Below are 19,688 nucleotides of genomic sequence, written 5' to 3'. Positions count from 1 at the left end.
ACCCCTGAGAGTGTATCACAGCCAAATGCACCGAGTGCTGGCAGGTTAATGTCCACTAAATTAAACAATCTGCTTAAAATGACACAGTTTTGGCCAAAGAAACCGCCCTAAATGTGCAAATGGTCTTCTGCTCGGGTTCCATTAGGCTATAGTAACCTAAGGCCATGCAGGCTAATTGTGGTGTCAATTCAAATTCATTCAAGAAGACAGGCTAAGAAGACTCACACGAAAGGTGGACAGAAAAAGGGTAAGATCTTTTTCTACTCTTTCTTCTTGTTATATGACCTACATATCAGATTATCATGTCACTGATAAAGCACCTTAACAGAAATACAACCATAGATTTATTCAATCTTCTTTCTTTCTACTTCTATAAGGGATTGTGCCATATACTGTAAGCCTGTTTGTATCTGTGTTTGGGTGTAGCCTATGGATGTGTGGTGTGGCCTACTTTGAACTAGAGATGCTCTCTTTCTCCTAACCCAGTAAGTCAACCAGTGAGGGACCTGACCTGCTTCCCAGAGCCATGAAGATATTGAGTCAATGCAGGCGTGAAGTAATGAAGATATACCAGTAGGGAAAAATGTGGGGTGGTTCATTCCAGCACGGTGAAGAAGTTAAATGAGATGAAAGTAATGCAGATGGTAGAGTATGTGTGGGAAAAAGATAGAGTTTGGGGTGTGGTGTTTTCATCTGCCCGGCAACAGTGGAAAAAACAAAGAATTTACCTCCATTGAGGAATGTGGGGATGAGATGAGATTTTGGCTCATTTAAATACAGTAGTTATGCATTATATGTACGAAGGAACTGTTTACTATTAATAATGTCACAATAAAAAAAATCATGGTCTTAAAATATGCTTTTTATTCTTTATGCAGCATATAATTTATTAGGTTTTAAGTTTTAAAAGGGCCATGGCATGAAAATCTGACTTTTGCCATGTTTAAGTGCTATGATTGCTTCTATCAACCTAGAAAATGTAAAAAAAAATCAGTAACTTAGTTTTGGTAAACCATTCTCTGCAAGCACATGAAAAAATAGGTCGCTGAAATGTGGCTCTCCTTATGATGTCATAAGGAGCTCTTATTATAATAATACCACCAAAGATATCAACGCAGGTTATATTTTCACAGAATGTTCTTAACATTATATAGGATGATTTTAGGTAGAAATCACATTAAAAAAATCACCAAAAAAAAAGACTTTTTACGGACTGTTTCACATATTTTAATGTGGCACAATGGTATCAAATAATCTGACTGATTTATTAACAAAACACATCTCGCCACCTGGTTCTCACCTTACATACGCGGGCCACCCGGGCCACTTTGGTCTGGCTGGAGTAAGCGGTCGGTTCCACGTTCTTTTCAGTAAAGAAGAAGTAGAGTTTGTCATCGTCCCCGATAGAGCTGTTGGCGCTCTCTCTCAAAAACGCTGAGCCGACAAAATCCGCCTCTGCAAGCGAGAACATAAACATTAGCTGCTGCCCGCACCACAATGAACCAATTATGTGCTGTACAGATATTATAGTGTCTGTGAAAAGTCTCAAAGTACAGTGTTTATTGATTAAATTGCTTATTTTGGATCTTGCGTTCATTTTAATCATACTACTTCCTTTATTATTGAAAAAAAACCACACTGAATTTTGCCACCTTCAGCTTTATGCATATAACAGTAGGTCCCAATGTACTGAGTTTATTAAAAGTCAATAATGCTCTGACTGGGCTTATAGTTGGAATAAGGGATTTAAACAAACCTCTAAGGATTAAAGGGGACATTTCATGAAAATCAGACTTTTCCATGTTTAAGTGCTATAACTGGGCTTCCCAGTGCTTCTATCAACCTAGAAAATGTATAAGAGAGCAACCCATTAACTTAGTTTTGGTAAACCATTCTCTGAAAGCATGTGAAAAAATAGGTAATTGAAATTTGGCTCCCCTTGTGATGTCAGAAGGGGGTAATACCGCCCCTTAATCTGCACTATCCAACCACTGCACTGCTATTTAGTGCAACTCATTTGCATTTAAAAGGACACACCCAAAAACGGTACATTTCTGCTCACAACTACAAAGGGTCACTTCACATACGTACTGGGGACACCAAAGATTTATTTTACATCTTAAAAAAGTCTTGTAAAATGTTCCATTTAAACTTAAACAGTTTTTAACTCTTCCTACACCAATATTATCCTTAAAGTAATCATGAAATTGAAATTAAAAACTTTTTTTGGAATATTGTGTGTTTTTTTTTTTACAAATGTCTTATCTGTGAGCTTCATTATTTTTAAAGGGGAAATTTCACAAGACTTTTGTAACATAAATTTTGGTGTCCCCAGAGTACATATGTAAGTTTTAGCGCAAAACACCATATAGATAATTTATTATAGCATGTTAAAATTGCCACTTTGAAGGTGTGAGCAAAAATGTGCTGTTTTTGGGTGTGTCATTGTATATGCAAATGAGCTGATCTCTGCATTAAATGGCAGTGCTGCAATTGGATAGAGCGGATTAAAATTAAATTCTGACATCACAAGGGGAGCCAAATTTTAATGACCTATTTTTTTCACATGCTTGCTGCGAATGGTTTACCAAAACTAAGTTAGCGGGTTGATCTTTTTTACATTTTTAAGGTTGACAGAAGCACTGGGGATCCAATTATAGCACTTAAACATGGAAAAAGTCTGATTCTTTAAAAAAATGAATGTGCCCTCATAATCTTTAATTGCAAACGCTAATCTCCCCCCTCCTTGAAAACGATCTCTCTTTAATTTCGGTCAATAGGAATGGCTTGGGACGGGGTCCGGGAAAAGATCGCAGCGATTAGCAATTGGGTCATTAGCAACATGACCCAACTTACAACGATCCAATCAGTTCTCAATAGACAAATTCAAGTCCACCAGAAGTCGTTTCACTCAAATATATACATCACAACTGGGAAAATAAGACAATAGCTACTTCCATTTTATTGCGACTTTGAAATTGAGGTGCTTATTGCAGAAAGGTGTGCTCTTACTTCTTTCAGAGACAATCTGGCAGGCAATAAATCAGACGAAAAAATTACTTTTCAACAAAAGAAAGGATTCAAGCCATATCTATGCACCAGAACATTCTAGAAAAAATATTGATATGAACTAAAACTCAACTGCCCACAACATCCCCTGTAAATAAATGGTTGTACAAACCCAGCAGCCAACTTGTTGGGGAATCATCCGTTCTTAAGTTGGGAAAGGGAAAGTTGCGTCTGATATCAGGGATGTTACGAAACTCATACTGGGAGGCAGAATACATCTCACCATCTGTAAAAGGAAATTATACATCTACTGAAAGAATACAAACGCGCACACATAAAAAAAATTATAATTAACTTTCTATTACCGATTATAAATCCAGTGTATCCTTTTGTAGGGTCATAAGGACATTTCTCCTTTCCCTCCTCAAATCGTCCAAAAGTGAAGCGTGCCACGTCCTGTCAAAGATAGGGGACTAGTTAAGCACCCTGCTGTTTCTTGCAATAATGTGGATCTTCTAAATATTTTTTAAACACTCACAATCACATTGCATGTACAATATGATAGACAGAGAATGACAGAGTTAAACGTCTCACTATGTAAGCACAGCGTGGTCTGAATGCATGAGTCCCACAGGTGTACAGGTGAGTGTCATTGTATCGGTCCAGGAAACGTACATGGTTGTAACATTCTGTCTGTAATCAAATCAAAAAGAAAACAGTCTAGAAATCACTTTACAAACAGTACCATAGGAAGTTTTTGGGTTTTCGAAACCTTACTCTGCACCTTCCACTTACAAAAATGAGCCATGGTTTACTAAAGTTAAAACAAAAAGCATGCTTAGTATAGTTACCACAAAATAACCATGGTTTTGCCAATTGTAATCAATACACCAAAATCATAATAACTACATGGATAATTTTTGTAAAGGTCATCCCTTCACTCCCTATCTGGACCAAACCCCTTAAAGGAAAACATCAATATTTTACTTTGTTCCTACCTCAACTTTCCATTTTCCATTCCGAATTTATACATACCAATATTTTTTCGATGCATACACTTAATCTTTGTACAGCGTGTCGTGAATGTGTTAGCATTTAGCCTAGCCCCATTCATTCATTAGGATCCAAACAGGGATGAATTTAGAAGCCACCAAACACTTTCATGTTTTCCCTGTTTAAAGACTGTTACATGAGTAGTTACATGAGTAAGTATGGTGGCACAAAATAAAACGTGACAATTTTTTAAGCGAATAAAAAATGAGAACTATATTGTATGGCGGAACAGCACTTAGTTTTTAACATCATCTACTCCCCCACTCGCTCAAACTTCCATCAATTTTACTGCGTCCGATGTCGAAGTGCTACAAACTAAGTGCTCTTCCGCCATACAATATAGTTCTCATTCTTTATCCGCTTAGAAAATCTCCACGTTTTATTTTGTGTCACCCAGAGCCGATCCTCCCTATACACAGGCTACGCGAGCTGCGTAGGGTCCGTACCAGTAGGGGGCCCCCTTGTTCTTAACTTCATGCAGCGCTGCACAGACCAGCTGGCGAGTGATCTTACGATCCTTTAATTCCAGTTGTCAGTCCATATATGCAGCTGTTGAGTTATTTGTTATAGTTTATCTGACAGCTATTTTGGTTTAATTTTATTCATAATTTTAAATTTGATTCCCTGACAATCTACATCTTAAAAAAATGTCTAAGTACTAATGTAACAGATTAAAGGGCTTTTCACAAAACATGTGTCAGTGTTATAATTAGGAAGTATTCTGATGAGTGTCACAGTAATGTACATGTGGCAAAAATTTACAGATATAAGATAATACGTGTTTTGGTTAACATTTTGTTTATAGCTACCTTTAAGCAGAGACTGTGAATGTTTTTTATGAACCCGATGACATCACAAAGTTGCTTAGGGCCCCCAGAAGGTCAGGGTCGGCTCTGGTGTCACCACTTACTTGTGTAACTACTCATGTAACAGTCTTTAAATAGGGAAAACATGGAAATGTTTGGTGGCTTCTAAATTCATCCCTGTTTGGATCCTAAGAAATTAATCGTGCTAAGCTAAATGCTAACACATTCACGAAGTGCTGTACAAAGATTAAGTGCATGCATAAAATAAAGATAGGTATGTATTAATTCGTTTAAGTTGATGTAATTACATAGTAAAATATTGAAAAATTTTAGTTTTCCTTTAACTCAACCTGATTTTGCAAAGTGAGACATGTTCCTGGATCAACATACTGTACTTTGTAGACCCATGAACAAAATTTCTGTAAAAACCCTATCCCTAACCATAACTAATCCTCAAATTCAGAATGGTGTAGAAGCATCTAACCCTGTTTTAAAAGGTGCATACTGGTACCTCAAATGTACATATTTGTAAATATTAGGGCCTTTTTAAAAGGTACCGTCCCAATTTATGTATCTTTTATTCTGAAAAAAAAAAAGAGTTTGGTAGTCTGCCAAATGCATAATTGTAAGTATAATGTATATACAAATCCATTTAGCACTATAATATATTTATATGGATACTACATCTTTCTTCACTCACCCTTTTAAAATGTTCTTGAATAGCAATTCGTTTTAATTCACTTCTGTACTGAACTTGTACTTCAACCTCAAAATGAGATTATATTGATCTACTGTTGGCAGTTGCCAATAGGTCCAAACCACTTTATTTGGCTCTGAATTTGATATATGCTTTAATTCACTTAAACATAAAAACATTTCACTGTATATGTGAAATCCTGGGAACCCCACCCACCTTCAGTTGCTAATGCAATGCCATACAAGAGTGAAATTTATTTGGGGCAGGATATTGTACACATCAAGAATAGCAATACCTTATTGTTTTTGCCTTTGCTCAGGCACTGTTTCTTCTGTTCAGCAGATGCTGCCCACTCCAACTGCATGGAAATAAACAGCAAATACAAGTATCAGCTCAACCGCATTGGTTTGAGAAATGTAACACGTCAAAACTTGTTTTAAAAGCAAAACTCACAGAAGTTGTGTTATTGGTGTCAGAAATGTTGGTGGTGTCCATTTTATAAATGGCTTCTCTGGCTCCAACATACAGAAATCCTGAGGCATCCTCCAGCAACAGTGAGCTGTAGTTCACAGCAGCCCCATGAAACCGATTACAGCCCAGCAGCCCTGCAGATGGTGAGAGAGACCCAGTTAGAAAAACAGGGACAAAAAAGGCATCCCATAAGAAAGAAATACGACAGATGAAATCTCAGTTATGTCGTATATATCAGTGAGATTGAAAGGAGAGCATTTGGCTGAAAGTCTTGTGCATATTAAATATTTCTCCGGAGAAAAAGACCCAGAAATCTCAGAAATATCTCCATTAGAGTTTCAGATCTGCGCTCAGATCTGCAAAATCTGCTGTTTTTACTTCAATGCACTACTATGCATTGATACTTAAAAAATAAGGTTTAAATGGTGGTCTTATATGCTTTATCTGTTTAGTAACTTCCTGTTAGTATCTGTAGTGATATTGATAGTTAAATATGTGAATAGTGAAGGTTTTTTTAAACACACTTCTCTGTATGCATGCTGAGATTTCCTGCTTCATGTTGAGATGTGGCTGTGTGGTACTGATGAAACATGGCAGTAGTAGGGCAAACATGCCCTCCCCCTACCATGCAAAACATCCTTCCCCAATACACTGTGGTTATTTATCGGCACCGGCTACCATATACACCAAATCTGGTATCTAAATATACCATATCCATATACCATAAGCATCTAAGTATACACAATATATAAATGAAGATTATAGTCCAAGTCAACAGAACAGAAAGTGGCATGTCTAAAGACAAGATGATAAGTTAACTGTCCGTCAAAAAGGTCAGAATAGACCATAGGGTTGCTGTGCGCATTAGAAAGCCAGCGGCTAAACATTACTCATAACAGGAAAGAAAATATGAAGTTATGCAAACACCAATGCAGATCTTAGGCTAAGTGACGCCATTCTGTGTTTGTAGTTAATCCTTGTGTCCCATTGTGTAGATAGAGAAAGTTACCGTAATGTAACCCACAGTGATGAGTACAGAGATGACGGTAAGCTGAGAGAGGACACAAAAGCCTTTGAGCCCAGGACACACACACACACATAATGTGTCCTTGGACTATGTATACACACAGCGCACACACAACACATAGCCGTACCGCTTCTGATCCTTATACACACACAACAGAAATGATGGGAATGTGAGGTTAACAGAACAGAGATTCATAGTTATTAAATATATGAAAGTTCATTTATTTAATACATCAAATATATTTAAGCACAAAATGACTCGTCACTAATCATTTCTATTTGATTTTTTTTATTATTGCAGTAAATGGGTAGGTGGACAACTGGGTCTAGTCTTCACCCCCTTTAAATGCCTAAATCGAAGACTTAAAACCCTTTAAATGGCGCAGCCCTTTTTGAGTGGGAGGGTGAAAGGTTTTTCACGGAAGTGTCTGGAAGGGAAATAAGAAATGAAAAAATGTAATAGCAGTTTACATTTATTGTAATAAATAAAAATTAATGCAATAAAGTATATATTTTATACATAAAATTGTCACAAAAAAATCAGGTTTGTGTTACACTTTTACTGGTTTTACCAACAGCGGCCACTAGGTGTCAACGGTTTGCTGCATACTCTTGTCACAAATTAATAAATTACTGTCATTGCATTATTATTACTGCTTAAAGTTTTTTAAATGTGATATATATTTTGTCGTGATAAATTAAAACTTACATGCAAAATATTGAAACTCAAGTGTCCTGCTCACAGGACAGCGCCAGCTAAGGGGTTAAAATTTGTAATGCTTACTGTAAGAAACCCAGCTATGGTAATTTTTTGTCATTTTCTACATTAAATTATACTACATAATGTAAATAACATTCTATGAAAATATAACCTTGATATCTTAAGAGCAGCTATTTAATTGCTAAAAAACTTTATTTTGTGCATTTGGTATAATGTGTTCGTGTGGTTTGGTTGAAAAAACACACTGTACATTTTTATAGCTCCAGATTTCACTTTCTGCCTAAAATGCACGGATTTAAAAAGCTCTGTGTCTCTGATTGGCCAGCTAATCTGTACGTTGTGATTGACCTGAATACCACTGATGTCAGCCGAAAATGTGACGCTCCTTACCATGTTTGAAAGATTCACTCACAATGCAATGCTTACAGGAGTTAACTTAGGCCCTGTTTATATTAGAGCATTTTGATTTTATAACTAAACAGAAAGGTCTTTATGATTTAAAAAGAAAGCATTCAAGTGAACAGTACTAAACGAACTTGAAGCAAAAATAAATTTCAGCAAATGCAAACTTCAATCAAACATAGTAAGAGGTGAAGTATAGCTTTAGCCTACAGAAATGCTTATTGCATTAAGTTTTAAAAGTGTGCGAGGTCCGTGCACGTCCTCCGCTAGCAACACAGAGATAGCTAAAAGCGCAAGCGCCTAAACGAGCATTATATTAATGACGTTGAGTTTATTGTTTTTATTAATTTATATTCACAAAACTTATCAACAAAACATTGATTAAAATTAAGAGACAAATTATATGAAACGAAATTCATTTTAAAGTAGCAAACAAAACTTAAATTTAACTCAAAAATAATGTCTGACCCATTACAATTCTCCCTTCATATTGGCCTTTACAACGCCCTATGGCGTTTAAAATTACAGTCTATCTTTCGTAATAAGCGAACTAAATTTAAACAAAATTACAACAATATTCAAACTCAACAATACTCAAACATAAATATAAAACAGACATTATCTATAAGGATACCTGTTAAAATAATCCGATATAGCGTTTATAATAGCTGGTTGGTAGGTGTTTACTATTTTTGGCAAAACCTCCGTTGCAAACCTCCATTTACCTGAATAAAATAATTTTTACTTTGAAAATGATGCGCTGTCACGTTAACATCAGCTGTTCGTTTACATAAGACTCCGTCTTCGTTCATTTACACTCAGCGCAACTTCTGAGTTCTCAAACTAAAACAGGGTCTGCAGCGTTTGCGAACAAATCCGTTTATGAGGGTCAAAAACGGTGGTGTAGTGTAGATGAAAGGCGTAAACGTAGCAAAAGTAACGCGTTTTAAAGGATAAACGCATTAATGTAAACAGCCTTACAGGCTGTGAGAAAAAGCGGGAGGAATTATGATAATGTCGGTCTTGTCTACATCACCAATCCAAGGAAGTAAACTGTTGCCTACAATCCGTGTGTTTGTTGTAGTCCAAGAAAAGAGATTTACACTGGCAATGATAACTTGCGTTATTCGATTACTTTGGAGTTTGTACCTTTGCATATTGTTCACACTAATACACACTTACACACCAAAGGAAATGTAAAAACGTGAATTGGACAATAGGTGCTCTTTAATATTGACTGAATAAAGTCATTGAAATTAAATTTTGATGCTCATAATTAGATTATGAGACTTTAGCCTGGATTTTACAGGGAGGGTCACCCAAAAGGCCATATCATGTGAAAAAATAGGAACAGGATAGTGAAGTCACTGAGTATTAGTGGTTCCATATAACGGCTAGATTAAGTGTACTCTACTTAATAAAACCAGACAAGGCTAACAGATCAATGGCCAGCGTCAACACAGAGCCCAAGGTCTCCCGTTGTCGTAGTGTTTGCTGTTCTCTAGAATGAAAACAGGAACCTCATTTCAACCACATGACCAATTATAACCTTCAAAACTGCTCATTATTATGCAAACTGCATAGAGTGTGTGTATCTCTATATAACATTAATGAAATTAAAGGGGACATATCATGAAAATCTGACTTTTTCCATGTTTAAGTGCTATAATTGGGTCCTCAGAGCTTCTATCAACCTAGAACATGTGAAAAAGATCAACCCAGTAACTTAGTTTTGGTTAACGATTCTCTGCAGGCATGTTAAAAATATGTAATTAAAATTTGGATCCCCTTGTGATGTCAGAAGGGGATAATACCGCCCCTTAATCTGCACTATCCAACCACAGCACCGTCATTTAGTGCAGAGATCAGCTCATTTGCATTTAAAAGGACACCGCTCACACCTACAAAGTGGCAATTTTAACATGTTATCATAAATTATCTATATGATATTTTGAGCTAAAACTTCACATATGTACTCTGGGGACACCAAAAACTTATTTTACATCTTAAAAAAGACTGGTGAAATGTCCCCTTTAAGATTTTATTATGAGAGTGTGAAACTATATGTGTACATGGTACAGGGGTGTGTGTAGTGTACAATACATCAATGGTTGCTCTTACCTTAAGCAGTTAAATGATGCTAAATGATCAAAGTTTGTGTGTGCGCGAGCATGACTTGACTGTTGACTCACCCCAACCCTGGTCCAAACAAAGTCGGACAGGCAGACCGGGCAGTCACATGTCTAATCAGAGCCGTGTCTGCTAAAGGGCACATGCTGACTGAATAAATACTGACATGGGTGAGAGCAGTCAGCTGCAGACGTGATCAACATTACACAACCACAATTGCGCATCACCAAGATGCATTTTAAACCCTATTAGCTACCACAGTAACGATCAAACTGCAGTAATAATGTGTCAAGGACAAACACTATTCATCTGTGTAGCAAAATCAAGTGATAATAGCCTGTTGACTGTAAAACTGACATGCATCAAAAACCTGACTTCTATGATGGAAAAAGATATGGCCCAATACACAAACTATATACACAAAAAGTGTTTAAATAGTTTATGTCAAGTGTACAGTACCCCTAAATGGACAAACTGTTCTACAGAGCGCTTTTAGTCCCTACGTTGTTTCAGACGGCGACATGTTTTTCTGGGGGTGGCTCCTATATGGGTGATTCTCGCGAAATTAGACTTATGAGGTGTCATTAAACATTTTGATAAAAGAAGTAAATGCAAAATAAGAAGCATACAGTTACAAACATCTCTTCATGTACAATTTTGCACATGATTTCAAATGACATCATACAAACCAATTTTGTTGTTTTTTCCACATTTAAAGAAAAATTTTCATTACCGCAACGTGTCCATGACTGGATTTGGGTTCTTTGACATGGAAAATGTATAATTAAAAATCAAAAAAATAAATAGCTTCAGTGCATGTTATACTATAAACATTTACAGTAAATAAACATGTGGTATATGTAGAGACAATAATAAGGAATATAAATGTCTCCAAGATCAATTTTCTCATCCTCCGCAACAATTTTCAGTCATTGTTTAAGCCCTCAAGGAACTAACATTTTCAAAAAAAAAAATTGTTGGAAGGGACATAATTGACTGTGACACTCAAGATGGCTCCAGGTAAGCAGTTCTTTTTTTTTTCTCCAGATAAAAGTTGAAATTTTGTTTGTCATAGTACCTAGACAACTTTTAAGTTCTCATTACCGAAACATGAGTTTGTAAATGCATATATTTAATGTAATATCATGTTGCGGTAATGATAATTTTTGATAATGATAATTAAAAAAAATTAAATAATTCTATAGGAAATATGTTTTAAATCCTCTAAAAATAATGGTTATAGTAAGTTCAGACCTCTTATATGTGCAAAAAAATTGGCTTCAAGGGCTTTTTAAAAATCTGATGCTAGACACCATCTAAATCTGGATTTCGTGAGAATCACCCATACGCGTTTTGAAATTGAGGGATGAGCTGGTGCTTGCAATTTGCAATCTCACCACTAGATGCCACTAAACTTTATACACACCACCTTTAACTCAAAAAGTTGTGAAAAAACTAATATTTTTAAGTTGAATTAACTCAGATAAATTACTTTTATAAGTAGATATAACTTTTTTACAGTGACTATTATATTCTATTATTGCCATAAGAACCATAATGCAATGCAAGCAACCACAGATGCATACTTCTTATTGATGTTATTTCTGCTTTAAAAGAAAGAAGTAGATGCCACCATTTGAATCCTGTCACCAAGACAACAACATCCCCCACGCAAATTTTTTTCGTTCAGGATTATAAAGCCTACACTTTGTGAGTCCCAAAGGAAAGCCATCACTCTTAAACAGTGACTAAAGCAAACAACACTCAACGCTGAAACGCCCGACAAGCATTTTAAACGCCTGTACTGTGTTCTTCAGTCTTTTCAACAAATGTTACCTTGCTGGCCGAACAGCAAATATAGATCTGGTTATTTCTGCAACTGTTTGCCTGGACTCAAATGCATGCTGTGTACAGGTTGCACAACACAAACCTCACATGCTGTGCTGTTGGTTATCAGATGTTCAGCATTGGAGTGCAGCAGGTACTCACACCATCTAACTACCAAAAATTCATTTGTGACTATGGATAACTTCATCTATTCTTCGAATCCGCTTTTCCTCAGCAGGATCATGGGAGGGTTGGATCCCATCCTAACATTTTGTGCCTCAAGCAATATACACCCTGGACAGATGGCCAATCCAGCGCATGGCAACTGCTGGATATGTTTTCATATTTAGAGATTGCAGGCGGAAAAACAATTTCTGTACATGTTAATATGTAGAATACATTTAATAATAATAATACATACATCTGATATTTTCACAGAATCTTGTAATTACAATGTGGGAAGCTACAGTGATTTTATTACCTCAGGAGCATTGAAATATTCCCGTAACCTTATTTATCACTTAAATAAGATTACATGAAGGCACATTTGGTGTATATAATCTCATATAACATTCCAAGACAAACACTTAACACCAGAGAAATGTCTGAACGTTCTCAATATCAGCTTGCTGATGCACTTTCCCTTCGTCTTGCAACCTTAGACAAGCTACACATGTATACATGTATTATTTCAGCGTTACTTCAGGTCTGCTAAGCACCACAACAACCAAACAGCTATGAACCAAATGATCTGAGATGTATATACACCCATTCAGATTGCAAACCACAACAATTTTCTCAATTTTAATATATTTTAGCCATATTATGATGCACAAGCCTGATGTTTAAAAAGATTAGCAGAACATTAATGCTCGCACGTGCATGTCTGCAATCATGTCTCTGTTTCTTTTCCTGAGAGAGTCCAAATATAGGTCAAGGACTTCAGAGTCAATCAGAGCATGAAGAAGAGAAAAATAAAACGGTGGAGAAGAAATGACTAAAAGAGATCGGTTGTGTTTGTGCTTAAAATGATCAACACCGATGATCAAACTATACAGTTTGACCAGCTGAAACTCCTTTAATACGAAATGCCATTACATTCAGTCCTTTACAAATGGCTTAATATCCCAATGGTTTTTCAAACATGTTTTAGAACTGAAATTAAAGGTCACTGTTATATGTTTCATTACTTTAATTCTCAAATATATTCAAATTCATTTCATTCCAGAGCACTGGTGTTAGGCTCCCCTCACAAGAGGAACTGTGACCTCACTATATAATTCTGTGTGAACCACATGAACTGGGCCAGGACAAATAAGGGTCTTCTAATAATACCGTCAGGCAACAAAATTCAAACAGATACGGCACAGACCACCATCATTTCTCAGACTGAACCCAAAGTAAAACTGAGACATTTCATAGGTTACCATCCTTTTGTCTGTCGCTCGGGAGAAGTGAAACTGAATGGACAAAACTAAACTATACTAATATAAAATGTTGTTACAAGTGTTAAAAATGTTTGTAAGCTAGGGTTGCAAAATTTCAAAGCCGGAAACTTGGGAATTAACGGGAATATATGGGAATTTTACAGAAATTAATTGGAGTACATTGAAATTTGAAAAAAGTTGCAGGGAACAGGGAACTTAAATGTAGTTTAAAAAATCTTGCTGCATAATTTTGCAAGATTTAATTCAATTTAATCAAGATCAACTCAGTAACTTAGTTTTGGTAAACCATTCTCTGCAAGCATGTGAAAAAATAGGTCATTGAAATTTGGCTCCGCTTGTGATGTCAGAAGGGGATAATACCGCCCCTTAATCTGCACTGTCCAACCATGTCACTGCCATTTAGTGCAGAGACCAGCTCATTTGCATATAAAATGACACACCCAAAAACTGCACATTTTTGCTCACACCTACAAAGTGGCAATTTTAACATGCTATAATAAATTATCTATATGGTATTTTGATCTAAAACTTCACATAGGGACACCCACGATTTACATGACATCTTAAAAGATTCTTGTGAAAGGTCCTCTTTAAAACTTCTTTGTGCTGTGTGTAAGCTAGTGTGTAAATCAGATATCTAAAAGTAAGCTAGCACTATTATAATAACTTTAATAATGTTTATTATGCTTTTGTGTTACTCAGTGAAAGAAACAATTAAAGTTCTACTTACAATTAAATCAAGTCAAGATGCCATTTTTAAAATTTGTAGTACCTTGCATGCATGTTTGCTTATGACCAAACAAAATTTTTATTTATGTTTGTATATGATATAGTTTATATAAATGTCCCTAAATTTCCAAATAATACCTATAAATTCCCTGTTAAGTTTCCATTTTGGAAAATGGAATATTTACCGGAAACGTTCCGCCCCTTTGCAACCCTTATCAGCTCATTTGCATGTTAAATGACACACCCAAAAACTGCAAATTGAGGCTCAGAGCCTCAGATCATTCGATTTTGGAAGAATTTGAAGAAATGTTTGACTCTGAAACTCTAGAGACATGTGTGAGATTACTGGAGAGAGTTTTTCTGAGGAGAAAAATATCAGAAGCAGCAACCAAAAATCTGTGTTTGTTCTCCATTTAATCTCACTGCTGTCTAAAAGAATTTAAGGAGATATTAACAATACTTTATGTGTGATTTTCTGTTTCTATGAGAAATGCCAAAACACTAACACACACTTAAAGTCTGCAACATTTATTAGCAAAGGTAAAGTATATAGAAAAAAAGCTTTCATTATATCTAATAATGCATAGCATAATGTTTAAATTAATAGCATGCATTACGCAAGGATACAATCTGACATTGAGTTATATAAGAGTCTTACCATTGATGTGCACAGTTATCCTAGGGGTGACATCCATATCAAGGAGAGGTCCAAATGGCCAACACCAAATGGCAGATATTAGGCTACCAAGCACCACCACCATGTAGATAAGCTGTTTGGGACGCCCCATGATCAATAGGAAGTAAAAAACGTTGAGGTTCTCCTCAGATCCAGGCAGATTGTTATACGTTCACTCTTCTGAAGATAACGTTGTTGCGTAATTGACGCTGATTCACTACATCATGCTGCCCTTCCAACAGTGCAGTCACGGCTTGCTAAGTTAACTCATCTTTGTTCTGTCAAAGGTTTCCCGCTGTATTAACAAGAAAAATTTGTCAGTTTTTATGCTTAAGATACATATTAAACGGGACAGAGAATAAAAAAACATTATTACTTTGTCTTTGTTGAATAATGGTCGTCTACCCATATTCACAAACATACAAAAAGTGCTAGACATGCTAAACATCTCAGTCTCATAGAAATTCCTCCTTAAGAAATGTCAGCCAGAAAACGACCCAATCTGAAAAACTGATGCTTATGACATCACAGGCATCTCCCTGCCCCTCCACTTTAAAATAATTGGCTAAATTTTTAGAGTGGCAGCAAAGTCAGCCAATCAGTAATGAGACTGCAAGTTAAGCCAGTAGGGGGAGCCAAATAGGTGGAACCCCACTTGTTTAAAATCCCCCACCCTAATAGAGCTATCTGAGAGAGGTTTTTAGGAAGCTTCTAAGGCATTACAGACCCAAACAAAAACTTTTTTGTCTACATGTCACATCACAGAACAAGGATAAATACCCCGTTCAATCATTCTATGTCACCTTTAAGAGAAAAAAAAGGTGATGAAAATGAACATAATATGGATTTGCGTGAAGTAACTTTTTTAAGTACATCTCAATTTTAATTGATTCATTCAGAAAGGTGTATATTTAAGTGTATACTTTGAATGCACAAAAGTTCGCTCCGAATAAAAACATATGTGAAAGTAAACAGTAAAACGGGACTTAAGGAGCGTTGTAGTGTGTTCCTGTAGCGCCACTGGTAAAGACTTATAGGATAGGGGTTCGATTCCCAGGGATACACATATTAATAAAATTGTAATGCACTGTAAGTCGCTCTGGATAAATTTTTTGTGGCAAATGCATAAAATCTGAAATCAGTAATTAAAAATAAATATATACTGCATACGGGAGACAATCTCTTTGAATGTGCATCAAAAATAAAAAACAATTCGAAAGAATATTAAAAATGTCATGATTTCATAGTTATATAACAAATAGTTGTGAGTCAGTTCCTCTCTGAAGGCCTATGCATACCACAATATGCACACGGCCTGTTTTGCAATAATTAAATTATTTCAATACTTCTAAAAGTTATATATAGTCAAAAATTTTAGACCGATTCAGGTAGAAAGACTGAAACACGTGTATTGGTTATATACACTCTGGGTTATTTTCAACTCAGTGTTGGGTCAAAAAAGTACAAGACCAGCAGCTGGATTGAACCCAGAAAATGTTTATATTAAAACCAACAATGGGTTAGCACAACCCAGGATTTTGGGTTGAAACAACCCAGCATGGGTTAAAATTACAGCCCAGCGGGCTGAGCTCGTCCTTTTTTGACCAAATGCTGGGTTGAAAATAACCCAGAATTTTTTATAGTGTAGTTTTAAAAATATATTATTTTATACCACAGGTCTGTTAAATGCTTTATTCTGATTGGTTAAGAAATGTTCAATGGGTGTTGATTATTTTTCTGTAAACCGCACACCTATCTTGTCAAAGTTAGGTGTGCATTATTTTCTTATAATTCAACGGCCCATCGTCAATTTTCCTTACATATTCCATTGTGCTGCATATTGCATTGTTTAATTGACAACCGGCCGTTGAATTATAAGAAAATAATGCACGCCTAAGGTGGTAATGCACTGTATACATTTCTTTGTTCTGATAAACAAGAAGGAGGATATTTTGAGGAATATTTGTAACCAAACCTATCATTTTTTGTTCATTTCCTCTACAGTACATTTTAGTGTTTTTGCTGTGCTCCACTTTCCTGTTCCTTACAATTGCGTTTTAGCTGCTTGCTCGATAAGTTAATTTCACAAGTCTTTCTTCTATTCTGACGTATACTGTTAACATATAAGTGTGATCACAATGAGTGCCCTTCATTGGGTGGCATAAACAAACAACATGTCACCTTGACATTATTGCATACGCATGTTGAAAAGATAATGTCTGCCTGCTCAGTGCATTGAAAACTAGGACAAGATACAATATAGTAAGGACCTTAAAGCCAAAGTGTGCTCATTTTTATAGTCAAGTATCAAAACTAAACACAAGACAACTACAAGCAAGCTATTGGTGGGAAGGGATCTATGCTTTTAGTCATGCTTTCAAATTAAATGTTAAACAAGACACAAGAGCATTAATGTTGGCATGCCTGACTCACTCTTCCAGTGCTTTCCAAAAATGATCAATAGGGCTTCAGGTCTGGGCTTTTGGCAGACCAGTCACGTTCTTCAACACCCGACTAATTTTTAATAGGCTTTGCTTAATGCACATGGGTATTGTCATTTTGAAAAAAAAGACCCTCCACAAACTGTTGCAAAAAAGTTGGAGGCACGCAAAAACCTTGAGAAAGTCATAGCATTAGCATTCATTTACACCTAAAATTACTGGAATATTTGCATTTATGAGCATATATAAAGGTATAATTTTATCACTGGTGTCATATTTATGTCTCCCTACTGTATACATTCTGAGCTCATTAATGTTTGCATGTAAAGAAAACTAAATAAGTATTCGGTTCTGATATAGCCATCTGTCAGGAAAGCAAAATAAATTCTATATTTCCACCCTGACATTTTCACAGATGGCAATGAAATACCTCCAGTCACCCAAATGTGGATTTTATGGCCTGTCTCGTTAATTCTCCATCTGCACTTAATCTAGTTTAGCTGCAATGAAAGTCTTGTGAATAATGGGGATTTTTTAAAGTATAATACTTATTATTGCCTCCCAAAAATTCTTTTTTGTTTTATTTAGACTAAATTCTGTTGTTTCAATTATACATAAAATACAATTATTAAAGCAAATAACCAATATGCTGCTATTACTGTATATGGTAGATCTTGCAAAATTATACTAAGGTGGGAAATGCAATGTGTCCTGCAGAGCACGCATTTTGCCAACGCGACTGATCTGGAATATCACAAAAATTAAGAAAGTATAAGAACCCACAAAGGACTTCTTTTTTTTCCCTATAGCATCGGTATAATCGTATGGCCTATAGTGCATTTCATATCTTTTAAAGCATATTATAAGTGCATTACGATCAGTCATGTTTCCATTTGACTGACTTATATTTTTTAACTAAATTTTTTAGAAGTGAAGTGGCAAGTACAGCAAAACTAACAAACGAAACATCTAAGTAGCTCGGAGCATTGCCCAGATTATAAATTCATCATCTGCAAGACTTGGAGACTGCTTAGATTATATTTGCAGTTACTTTGATGTCTTTAATAAGCACATTATCTGACGCATTGGGGTTAATTAAATCAAGTGATAATGGTATTACCTTTCTAACATATTCACTTTCTGACAATGTTTTCACAGCTTGGTTAGTAAAGCATATTATGCACCTGCTCAGAGGTCTTGTACCAACATCTATTATCTAACACCTCTGTGACTACTAAATACTTTTGATTAATGCTTTGAAATGACTGCAAATTAATTATTTAACAATAAATTCAATAAAGCTTTACATCAGTGTCCTGCAAAGTCCTCCAAAGCAGATATACAGCATAGATAGATAGATAGATAGATAGATAGATAGATAGATAGATAGATAGATAGATAGATAGATAGATAGATAGATAGATAGATAGATAACAAATGTGGAATAAATATTTTTTTATCAGACTTATTTCAAAACAGACTTATATGTGTTGTACCATCAGACTGCACACCACTGCGGTATTTTTAAAGGACACTTAAGCTAATTCACTTTCACCTGCATGCAGAGGGTTTACATTAAAGCATATGCCACGCAACGTTATAATAATGATACATAACGCAAAAGCACATGTAAAACAGACTAACATTACCTCACTGCTTCAGATAAAAGTCAGCATCAGCCTGCCTGTGTGTCCATAGGATTTACAGTTGTTCTGCCTCTAATGCCTCCTTTCTGTGTACTGCGCTGCAACCACATGCGATTCCTCCTCAGATTTCACCTCAGGTGAAAACAGACCACGCCCACTGAATAATTAATCACGCCCACTTAGTAATATTGATGAGACTCCTCGCCCCCTCTACTCTACTTTGTGTCGCAATGACATCGAAGAGCAACTTGACATGGCGCAAGAAACAAACATTTTGAACTGGGTTTGTTTCTATTAAGTCTAAAATGTTATATTAAAAGCATGTTTCGTGCAGTTATTATGGTTTAATAACTTATTCGCTCTAATATGTATAAGCATTTTTAGAGGGCACGTTTACAACCTTATAAATGATTTATAACACTGTTGTTTTTAGGAATGACACCTTCTTTGAATTTATTGAGAGGCAGTGGGTCGGAGATAAATGAGGATGATGTTGCAGTGATTCGGTCGCTTTGCTTGTGTTGGATGCCACCTAGAGGTCTGTATTAATAATGCATGGTAACTTGAGTAAACTACGTGTCCTAGACTAAAACACATGTTTGAGCT

General features: G+C 35.9%; 1 protein-coding gene across 1 annotated transcript in view; it reads right to left on the bottom strand.

The window, feature by feature from the left end:
* sema4gb (sema domain, immunoglobulin domain (Ig), transmembrane domain (TM) and short cytoplasmic domain, (semaphorin) 4Gb) overlaps nucleotides 1–19,198 on the bottom strand; it is a 30,516-nt gene extending 11,318 nt beyond the window's left edge. Inside the window, exons 1-8 of the mRNA XM_065262504.2 lie at nucleotides 19,086–19,198; nucleotides 14,978–15,290; nucleotides 6,019–6,170; nucleotides 5,861–5,923; nucleotides 3,604–3,702; nucleotides 3,375–3,465; nucleotides 3,182–3,295; nucleotides 1,301–1,455 (exon numbers count right to left, since the gene is read on the bottom strand). Coding sequence (XP_065118576.2) covers nucleotides 1,301–1,455; nucleotides 3,182–3,295; nucleotides 3,375–3,465; nucleotides 3,604–3,702; nucleotides 5,861–5,923; nucleotides 6,019–6,170; nucleotides 14,978–15,107 — 804 coding nt within the window. The 5' untranslated portion in view covers nucleotides 15,108–15,290; nucleotides 19,086–19,198. The remainder of the gene's footprint in view (nucleotides 1–1,300; nucleotides 1,456–3,181; nucleotides 3,296–3,374; nucleotides 3,466–3,603; nucleotides 3,703–5,860; nucleotides 5,924–6,018; nucleotides 6,171–14,977; nucleotides 15,291–19,085) is intronic.
* Between the last annotated feature and the right edge of the window lie 490 nt (nucleotides 19,199–19,688).

Source organism: Paramisgurnus dabryanus, chromosome 1 (assembly GCF_030506205.2).
Source record: "Paramisgurnus dabryanus chromosome 1, PD_genome_1.1, whole genome shotgun sequence".
Lineage (NCBI taxonomy): Eukaryota > Metazoa > Chordata > Actinopteri > Cypriniformes > Cobitidae > Paramisgurnus > Paramisgurnus dabryanus.
Note: the sequence above shows the minus strand (reverse complement) of the source record. Positions and strands in the feature narration are given on the sequence as shown.